The sequence below is a fragment of the Vipera ursinii genome, assembly GCF_947247035.1.
Source record: "Vipera ursinii genome assembly, chromosome: 1".
Taxonomy (NCBI): domain Eukaryota; kingdom Metazoa; phylum Chordata; class Lepidosauria; order Squamata; family Viperidae; genus Vipera; species Vipera ursinii.
In genome coordinates, this window is record NC_139512.1 from 314,497,671 (window position 1) to 314,508,340 (window position 10,670).

At 46.7% G+C, this 10,670-nt stretch overlaps 2 protein-coding genes across 7 annotated transcripts in view; both read right to left on the minus strand.

The window, feature by feature from the left end:
• Window positions 1-498: 498 nt before the first annotated feature.
• On the minus strand, window positions 499-4,550 carry ZFP36L2 (ZFP36 ring finger protein like 2). The gene is made up of 2 exons (XM_083379441.1): window positions 3,118-4,550; window positions 499-2,530 (listed from the first exon to the last, which is right to left on the minus strand). Exons 1-2 carry the CDS (start codon window positions 3,166-3,168, stop codon window positions 1,013-1,015), a joined length of 1,569 nt encoding a protein of 522 aa, XP_083235567.1. The 5' UTR covers window positions 3,169-4,550; the 3' UTR covers window positions 499-1,012.
• Window positions 4,551-8,717: 4,167 nt separating this feature from the next.
• The window catches only part of THADA (THADA armadillo repeat containing), a 149,234-nt gene continuing 147,281 nt past the window's right edge, over window positions 8,718-10,670 (minus strand). For all 6 annotated transcript variants that reach the window (XM_083348549.1, XM_083348552.1, XM_083348547.1 and 3 more), the window contains one exon: window positions 8,718-9,463. In XM_083348549.1, the coding sequence (XP_083204675.1) occupies window positions 9,134-9,463 (330 nt within the window). In that variant the 3' untranslated portion in view covers window positions 8,718-9,133. The remainder of the gene's footprint in view (window positions 9,464-10,670) is intronic.

Below are 10,670 nucleotides of genomic sequence, written 5' to 3' on the forward strand. Positions count from 1 at the left end.
CCCGATAAATACAGTATGAACAAATTACCAATGTATACTTTTCACAAGATAATAAATAAGTTAAATAGGTTCATATTGAGTTGTGCAGTGACTTGCGCAAACAACTCAGCTAAAAAAAATTAAAAAATCAGCAGTTATTCATCAACAATTACAAACTATAAACTCAGTTGAATGCTTCCAAATAAAGCAACAAAAATTGTTCTAAGCCAAACATCCACTAAGTGGTGGCAATGGAACCAATATTAAACTTTGGAATGGAAGTTTTAGCATGTTATAATATATATAGATACATAAAAAACTAGAGTGTTATCAAGGCATATTCTTGGCAGGATGTTGGATTTTTCTTTTAAAAGCTTATACATTTAGTATATTTATTTTAAATCTGATTGAAAGGCAACAAATTCCACTCTTCTATTCTTTTTGTTGTATTTAGATCTGAAGGGACCTGGAATGCAGAGTTCATGGCCTCCAGATTGATTGCTGATTCTTCAGGGAGTACGATTGGATAGATTTGTTTGCTAAATACTCTTTACCCTTTGTATCCTCCCCACAAACACTTGAAAATGGAATGGCTGTTGCTGGTGATGCACATTAAATTAGTCTGGGAGGGCTGCAGGGGAGAAAAAAAAAAGGAAATCCCATCCTTCCAAAGTCTTTAGGTTAAAATAAATTGTTCTTTTGATGACATCATTTGCTCTTCTGCAAACTGATTTTTGTTCATCTTGATAAAATTAAAAAAAAAAGCTTCTTTTGCCTTCTCCTTTCTGAATTTGCTCAGCAATCAAAGGATTTTTTTTAACAACAAAAAAGGAAAGCACACACTGAAAAAGAAACGAGCAACAAAAATAGTCTGTGCGAACTTGGCTAGTTTCCACTCCTGATGAATAGGATGGGAAGTAAGACAGGAAAGAAAGGGCAGCGAGTAACTACCCCACTGGGATTGCCCAGGGGAACAGGACCCCCTAAAAAACGGGAGCTTCCGAGGGCCTCTCCTCTCCCCCTCCTGACCTCCTTAGTCATCGGAGATCGAGAGGCGGCTGAAAATCGGCAGACGCCTACCCGAATCCAGGCCAGGGGACTCGGATCCACTGAGGCTGCCGGAACTGAGGGAGCCGCTCAGGTAACTCTCTCGGTCGGAGAGAGAATCCGGAGGGCTCGGAGGGGCGTCGAAGACAGGCGACTCGGAGAGGCGGCGCAAAGGCTGGAAGCTGAAAGGCGGGGAGGCGGGAGGGCCGGGCGGCGGGCAGCAGCTCCCTCCTCCCCCTGCAGCGCTCTGCTGCTGATGGCAACGGTAGAAAGCCGCCGCGTTGGCGAAGCAGCCCTGCTGAGCCGCTGAAGGAGGCGGCGGCGGCGGCGGGTGAAGGGTGAGAGGAGCGATGAGGCTGCCCAGCTCCTGGCCGGCCGAGAAGGCGAAGGCATTGTTGGCGCAAGAGGCGACCAAGTCGTCGCAGTAGGAGCCGCCGGAAGGTGGCGGCGGGGTGCGGGACCCACCGGGGCTTTCCAGGATCAGGGCCGCCGCTTCCAGCCCGCCGCCCTGCGCCACAGCCCCGCCGTGGTGATGGTGGGTGGAGAAACCGGAGAAGCTGAGGCTGTGGTGGAGTTTGGGCCTCTCTCCTCCTCCTCCTCGGGGGTGTGAGATGCCGAAGTTAGTGCCGTTGCCGCCGCCAGGGCCCAACGGGTGGTCTCGGGCGGAGGGGACGAAGGCGCGAAGGTCGCCGGTGCTGCCCGCGTGGGGGGGGTGCAGGGAAGGGTGGTGGTGGTGGTGGTGGGCGGGGTGGCTGCTGTGAGGCGGAGGGTTGGGCTGGAGAGGGGGAGGCGGCGGCGGGGGCGGTTGCTGCTGGGCCGCTGGGGGATTAGCGCTGCCGCTGGCGGGCGCTGGGCGGCGCTCGTCCGCGTTGTGGATGAAATGGCAGCGAGGCCCATAGGGGCAAAAGCCGATGGTGTGGAAAGTGCGGCACAACTCCGTCTTGTACTTGGGGTGGCGGGTCAGGCTACGGAGCTCGTGGAAGCCGTGAGCGAACTGGCACTTTTCGCCGTACTTGCAGGAACCGCTCTCTTCGAACGGGCGGCAGAGCTCCGTCTTGTAACGTGTGGAGTTGATCGGCGCTCCCCCTCCGCCGCTTCCTCCGCCTCCTCCCCCATTATTATTGCCGCCGCCGCCGCCGCCCTTTCCCGCCGAAGCCGCTGCCACAACCACCACTTGCTGCTGGTGCAGCTGTTGCATGAGGTGTTGGCTTCGTTCGCCATTCTCGCTGAGAGACCGGTCTCGAAACTTGTTCTCCTTGTTCAGCAAGGCAATGGTGGGGCTGCTGCTGCCGCCTGCCCCGCTGCCAGGCTCCTTAAGGCTGCCGAAGTTAGAGGGCGCGGACAGCGAGGCACTAGGAAACTTGACGTTGCCGTTAGCCAGAGCCTGAAGATTACTGGTCGAGTGCCTTCGCAGAAAGCCCGGCGTGAAATTGGAGCTGGGAGAGGTGCCCACAGGGCTCCCCACTGCCTTCTTGTCCAGCATATTGCTCAAGGATTTTTCGGTCTGGGAACCGGAAAAAAAAGGGAGGCGGAAAATTAGAACGGAAAAACGTGCATCACGATTCCCAAATCTTGAAAGAAGACTTGGCAATTTTCAGTACGCCCTATGAGCGCTCGAGCCGTCCGGACCCTTTCCCCCTAGCTTCAGCCGCCGATCCATGAGTCTAGTTGTCAAGATTCCCTCCCACTGCAAGCAATTTAAAACTTTTCGAGGGGTGGTCTGTAGCCCCACCCACTCGAATCAATGCACTTTTAAAAGTTCCGATTCAATGCAGCTGGAGCCTGCCGTACCAAGCATGAGGCTCAATGTATATGTCGTTTTATTTTAAAACACACCCACTACATAACGCACGCTTTAGTAAGCAAAAAAGTTGCTTGGCGTCCGCCAAAGTTTTACCTTCCCTCGAAATATCTTGCAGAACGCAACAGATCTTGCAGCTTGTTTCTCTACAAGATCACTAAAAAGTATAGTCCCGAGTTCAAACGAGCTCAGTCCTAAGGCTTGGAAAATTCCTCGCGAGAAGTTTTAAAAACTATTCCGACCGCCTCTCCTTGGAAGAAAAAAAACAAACCCACGAACTCATCTCTTACCTTGCAGAAAAAGTCGATGTCGTAGAAGGCAGATAAAAGTGTTGCAGACATTTCTAGATCCTGTAATGGTCGGAAATGCAGGAAGGACCGAAAGATCCCACTTTCCTCGGAAGCTTTGGATGCGCCACGACTGAATAGGAAAGGGGCTAACTGCTTGAGATCGTAATTAATCTCATCAGTTTCCCAGACTCAACCAAAGCCACAGCTATCTAGACTGCTGGAACTTCGCAGCAGCTGCACACGCCCCATATATAAATGCCGGGATAACAGCGGGGAGGGACGGAACACTGACCCGGCCGGGGTCTCCCAGCAACACCACCCAACGATTCCCCGCCCTCCCAGCTTAGCTCCGCCCTTCAGAGTCTACGCGCTCTCATTGGGCGCCGCCAATTTTCTTGAAGTACCTCCGTGAGGGGGAAGGCCTGTACGGTTAACAGCGTACGAAGGCGGAGCGGAGCAGCTTTTCCCCCCCCCCCACTCCTTCAGTCCTCGCTGTACTAGGCACGCGCTGAAGGTTTGTTGATTCGCATAGAGAAAGCACTGTTCTGTATACGCTCTGCAATGCATTCTGTCAACGTATAGGTTCCTTCTCTCGACAGAAAATGTTTTAGGGTAGGCATGGTGTGAAGACTTACTTTTTGCACAGTGCGCTTCAGCATACAAAAGGCTTAATATAATTGGCGGCTGGTTCCCACAGGAATTGCAATAACGCCATGTGCTCAGGAAACTCCCATGAGGTTAACCACTGGCAACGTACAAACCCGGCGTACAAGAAGATACAGCGTGGCTGTTGCACCTGCTAAGCCAGACAGGGCAGAAAGTCAGTGGAAAAAAGAAAAGCTATAGGGCAGGACTTGACTGAACTGAGGTGCAATCCTGTGTATATTTACGAATTAAGTCCTTTTGACTCCAAGTTAGGAAAGAGAAGAGACCTACGAATAACAGTCTAGGTTCGATAACTGCACCCAGTGCTGTAGCGCAATTGTCTTGTTACGTCACTTAATGTGGGGAGATGGGCGGTTGAATTAAAGAAAGCCATCGTTTTTCAATACTTTTCCTCTCTGCCCCAAAGTCCGCCACTCCTTGCACAGCTCGAAAGTTCTCAAGTAAACAAAAGGCCGGCGCGGGGATTTGCAGCCCGTTTCACACCGTCGCTTGGGAAGATCGTAGAGAAGCAGGACAAACTTCAAGGCTCCTGCGAGTCAACTGGGACGCCCCGCAACACCTGCTCTTCCTCCCTCCGAGGAGCTTTGTGCCACGCGACGGGTTTGGGAAACGAATCCTTTCGGGCCCTCCGGTGGGGCAGGAGTTCCACCGCTGCCCACGAGTGCCGCGTTAAGATTAGAGAGCGGGCGATGGGCGAAGAGAGCACTCACTCCCTTCCCCTCCGCTGGGCTGGCCTTCCCTTCTGAAAAGGGGATCCCCCGCTCCCTCTCCCTGCAACCGCCCCACAACCGTTTACTTGGCAGACTTGGCAGCCACTCAAGGTCTTGTGATGCGATTGGCCAAGCCAGCTCTCTCTCCTTTGACACACAGCCTCAAGCTCTGCGCTCAAGCCGACAAAGCCCGCCGCTGCGCCTGGCGAAGAGCAGGGAGGTGGGGCGGTCTGACGCCGTACAGCTGCGGAGCCACGTTCGGCCGCTCGCTGCCGTCAGCCCCGCCCCTTCGAGATTTGAGCGTCCGCCCAGGGGGTGGTTGGTAGAGCAGCGTTTTCCAACCTTAGGAACTTGAAGATGCGTGGACTTCAACTCCCAGAATTCCCCAGCCAGCTGGCTGGGGAATTCTGGGAGTTGAAGTCCACGCATCTTCAAGTTCCTAAGGTTGGGAAACGCTGTGGTAGAGTATTGGGTCCTTCTTTCCTCTCCCAAATTCACCTCGGGTCTCTGCCCCAGTAGTGAATGCACGCCGGCTGTTTGTAATTTGCCGGTGGAAACCTCTGCAACGTTTGTCAGACAAACGGAGCAAAAATGGTAAACGGAGGAGAGTGCCGGGGAGGTTTGCACTGAGTTAAAGAGACATAATTTCTTTGTTGGAGTTTGTCTTTTCCAAAGGTAAGCCCGCTAAAACGGCGAACTCTAGAATCAGCGTTATCTGCCGTGCCTTATGGGAGCTATTCATGCGCCCCCGCGTCGTTGTAACTCTTTTAACCTCAGTGAAAGCAAAGCGCCCCTTTCTTGCAGAAAAAGTAACATCACTCTTTCAATCCCACCTCTTTGTACAATTAGCCATATCCTAAGCGAATATATATATATATATAGAGAGAGAGAGAGAGAGAGAGAGACTCTGACTCTACTTCGAGTGGCGAATGGCCTAAAACACTGGTAGGAATATACGGCTTACTCTTCTTCACACAAACACACCCGTCTACTCCCTATCGAACTGATCAGCGCAGAAGCACGTAGAATGACAGCCCTGCGTTTTACTAAATGGCGGGCGGGCGGGCGGCTGGTATCAGTGAGGGGAGCGAGGGTGGGGTTCCCATCTCCCCTCCAGTTTGCAAGGACCGTCTTTCCAGATCTCTTTTGGAGAAAAAGGGCCAGGTCCCCCTCCAAATCCAGGGCTTCTCGGTGGCAAAGCCGTGAGTCCCTTGGATCTGGGCTTTGCACCTTCTCCTCTCCTTCCACGGCCATTAGGTGCCCAGCTTCTCTTCCTTCCCGCCTCGCCCCAGAACTCCCGGCTTGAATTTTCACTTCGGCCAAGCAGGCGCTAACCCGCCAGGCGCGCGTCGTTCTCGTCGGGAGGGAGGGAGAGGGCGCTTTTCAAGTAACTCCTGTTGCTAAATGGCTGCGCAGAGAAACGTCCTCCGAGCCGTCTCCAAGGCAAGTGAAAGGTCAGACTCCGAGAGCTATACTAGCCGAAGTGCGAGCGTTCCCCAGCGGGCGGCCACTAAAGCGCAGCAAGTGTGAAAAAAACAGAAAAAAGAGCCCGGGTTAACCTTTGAGCTCAAACGCCTGGGCAGCTAGGAGGCTGAGGCTTCGAAATTGCATTGCTAACAAGCTGTGGACGTGACAGCTTCGCATACAGACGAGGAGTAGTAACGGAAGGGAGGGATGCCCCCTAGTGCTTGCATTCTGCAAAGTGAAAGCAAGCTTCCTAAATCGAGGAAGTGGTGAGTCTTATATCCAAGGTTGCAAAACAGCAGTAGCCTTCGCTTCTGCTCTGGGGAAATGGGAAGGTCTCCCCGGGTTTAAAATAATTCTTTGATTTTTTTCGGTAATAAAACCAAACACTGCCGCAATTTTGTTTTCTGACTCCACCTATTTGTTAGTCTTTTGCTGTCTAAAGGTAAAGGTTCCCCCGCACATGCGTGTTAGTCATTTCCAACTCTAGGGGCCGGTGCTCATCTCCGTTTCAAAGCCAAAGAGCCAGTGCTTGTCCGAGGACGTCTCCGTGGTCAATGTGGCCAGCATGACTGGACGCCAAAGGTGCACGGAACGCCGTTACCTTCCCACCGTAGTGGTTCCTATTTTTCTACTTGCATTTTTACGTGGTTTCAAACTGCTGGGTTGGCAGAAGCTGGGACGAGTAACGCGCTCACTCTGTTACGCGGCACTCGGGATTCGATCCGCCAAACTGCCGACCACCTGATCGACAAGCTCAGCATCCTAACCCACTGAGCCACCGCGTCCCTACCTTTTGCTGTCTATTGTGACGTAAAAGGCTATTGAACTCATGCAATTCACTATATAAAATTGCAGTCTTAAAAAGGATTTTCTCAAAACATTTTTAAATACATTTATCAGACATTTTGTGCATCTGGTGAGACAAAATAGTTATATCCAAAGTTGTTAATTCTTATTAGGCAATGCCCCCTTCTCCCCTTTTCAGTTTTAAGAGCTGCAGTGAACAGATACCTATAATCAACACTTGAACAACCAATAGGTAAGATAGCACACTCTGATTAAATACTTTACACAGAAACCACTCAATAATAGACTTTTGTTCTTTTACAGCTGTTGTTTAAGGTTTAAAGGTTTCTGATTGAAAAGTTATACAGTAACTCATAGTATGATGAAATGTGCATAGAATTAATTACAATTATTTGCTATTCATAAACTAAAGGGATATTAGATGGTTTAAAACATACTTTAAATCCAGTGATAAGGATGGTTCTTAACATTATTTTTGTTTACTAATTAACCAAGACTAGAAGTTGCTAATGCCACTTAGATTTGAACCATTGTGCTCTTTCCTGTTTTGTCAATATCTGCAATGCCAAGTCCATGCAAGGAGTGCCAATTATATGAAAGTTTAAAGCTTAGAAAATTCACATTCAGGGAATCAACATTACTTAACTTGAATATAACTGAAAAGAGTGTATTGTGTATAACAATGGTTCACTATATTTTGTTGCTTTCAAGTAAATCCTATAAGAAATCTGTGAATATACTTAGTTTCCTTTTTTATTTTGTCTAAGTACATTTTTTATTTATGTTTTATTTTTATTCCATTTATATCCCGCCCTTCTCCGAAGACTCAGGGCGGCTTACAAGCTTAGCAGTAGCCTTCATTCTATGTATATGCCTGCTTATTAGGGCTTTCACACACACACCCCAAGCGGCATTATTACAAAGTCAGCTTAATTGCCCCCAAACAATCTGGGTCCTCATTTTACCTACCTCGGAAGGATGGAAGGCTGAGTCAACCTTGAGCCTGGTGGGATGCGAACCTGCACTAATTGCAGGCAGCTGGTGTTACTTAAGGAGGCATTAGCCCACTGCTCCACCAAGGCTCTAATAATTTAATACATTATCTTTTCTTTTACTTGTATCATTGGAAACCAGCTGGACATACTTGTTAAACATAGTTAGAAAAGTCTATTGGTCCATTACTCATATGGGAACTACTGGTAGCACTTTTGGGAAAATATTACTGATAATTCAGATAAGGCACTGAAGACTTCATTTTGCCAGCAGGCCTGGAGAACCCAGAGTGGGATGGAGCCCATCTAATGGCTTATTTGACCAGATGATGTGGGTGGGGGGCTGTATTTTTTATCATTCTAATCTGTGTTTTTATTGTTTGTAAGCCACCTAGAGTCCCTGTGTGCAAGTAGGCGGCTATATAAATTTTCTAAATAAATAAATCTTCTCCACAAACCTGATATTTTGTACCCGTGATGTTGGGAGTCAGAAGAGTGTGTGTGTGTGTGTGAAACAATTGTTCAGATTCACGCAGTGTCATATTAGTCCACTGAAGATACATTTACTAACATAATATTCCAATTTCCCAGTATTATCTTGAATTTAAGAAAACATCATCTAGATTCTAGGCAGTGGCTGTATAGCAAAACAGTATTATAGCACCACCTAATGCCTGTTTCAAGTATTTATATAAAACAACAAAGCAAAGTGCTACCATATAATAAATTAGAGCTGAGGTATTCTGCAAAGTATGAAAGATTTATTCACTGAATGATTAGGAAAATGAAAAGTTATATTTTGAGAACTATAGGTGACTGACTATCCTACATTTAGCATTCTAGTGCACAATTGCTTATATCCAACTGAATGAAAACAAAGCACATTTGACTGCCACTGTGTACAGTCAAGTCTTAAAAATCAATCATTTTAAAAAAGTAAAAAAAAACATTCATCTGCTTTGATATAACGTTCAGCTTTATTTTAAGATTCTTTTACAACTCTGATGCAATTGTTAGTGCAGACTGTGATATACAAATAAAAGAAGCAATGCAATCTGACATGAAAACAGGAAGAACAATTTACAGAATAAAATCAGTTTCACAGATGACCAGCATCTATGCAAAATTAAATCACTCCTTGCAATAGCTATAAAAAATTTCTTGCCCCAAATGAAAATTACATATTTTAACAAATTGATCCCTTTCTGTTAATCTGAATGAAGACTTTAGTGGTTTTATGTACAAGAAATATCTAACATTTCTAGATACAGTTCTTTGTATGGGTATGACACAAAAATAACTGCACCCTCATGTTCACAAAGCAGTTACATTTGGTAACTGACAAAGAGCAAGTAGTTGTGTTTCAAGTTTTTCCTAACTTTTGCAAATTCCATTTCCAACTTCAAGCAAACTTAGTATCTTAAGGCAAAGTGATATTCTTTCATTCTGAATAGCTAACTTCGTAAATTCTACAGACTGTGAAAATTCTGGAGTTGGAGGCATTTCTTTAAGAAGCTGTGTCACAAGTTGGGCCTGATCTGATGCTAATCTTGCCAACTGACAGAGTTTTCTTTGCTCACATGAACTAACATGAGTCACTGGTATGAGCAGAAGGAGATGTTTACTGAGCTGACGTACCTCTGTTAACTTCTCAGCCCAAAAATTTGTTTTTCCTTTGTCAAACAGGTGGTAGTCATTTCCCATCTTCAGAAAAAGAAGGAAAAAAAAGTGTTTACAATTACCTAGATCAAATAAACATGCAAGAATGAATGCCCATATGATATTATAAGCAAACAAAGCAATGCTAGATGTACAGTACAATCGGACTATACTGTAGTCAAATCAATAAAATTCACATCACGTTTGAAAAAACAGAATAACATCAAGCACCCCATTGTTCATGAAACCCAGAAAAGAATGATACCCATTCCTTATGACCAACCACAGGGATTTTCTTTGTTTTCTTCCTTCCTTTCCTCTACTCTTCAGCCCGGCAATCTCTCATCAAAGTAAGTAACACAGATTTTGTCACCCTCTTTCCAACCATGCAGTAAATTTAGCATATGAGGTGGTTAAAGGGACTGAAACTGGAAGGCAGAGGTGGAGTTTAATTTCAGCATCTAATGGGGGGAGGAGGGGCAAGTCTGTCTCTCCCAGCTTTTTTTTTCTTTACTGAAAAAAATGTGGTTTTTTCGGGGGGGGGGGGGGGAGGTTTTAGAAAACATCCTGAAGCTGCTACCTTTGCATACAGGTAACTGCCTTCCCCAAAGTCTACCAAGAGCCAGGAGAGGTATGCAGTTTCCATAAAGCCAGCTGATTGGGGCAGAGGCCCAGTCCATAAGTGCAGCTTCACTGGCCAAACATCATTATCATCATCATAAAGGAAAGAAAGAAAGAAAAAGAAAAAAAGAGAAAGAAAGAAAGAGAAAAAGAAAGACAGACAGACAAAAAAGTCTGGATAGTGGATATGGCAGTGCCTGGAGACAGCAGAAGATACAAGAAAGAACTGGAGAAGATAACAAAATACAAAGACCTACAAATAGAAAGACTGTGGCAAAGGCAAGCAAGGATAGTACCAATAGCAATAGGCGCCTTGGGTGCAATCCCAAAACAACTGGAGCACCACTTGAACATCATTGGCATTGACAAATTCGCCATTAGTCAATTGCAAAAGGCGGCCTTACTAGGAACTGCTTCCATCCTGCAACAATATCTTTAATACCATCAAACATCCACATCTGCCTATCCCAGATCCTTGGTAAGGACTCGATAAGTAGACAAAAGTGCCAAATCCAGTCTGAACATCTGGCTGACTGTACGATTAATAATAATAACAATAACAATATAATAATAATAAAAAGTTGGAAGGGACCTTGGAGGTCATCCTTGCTCAGGCAAGAAACCCTATACC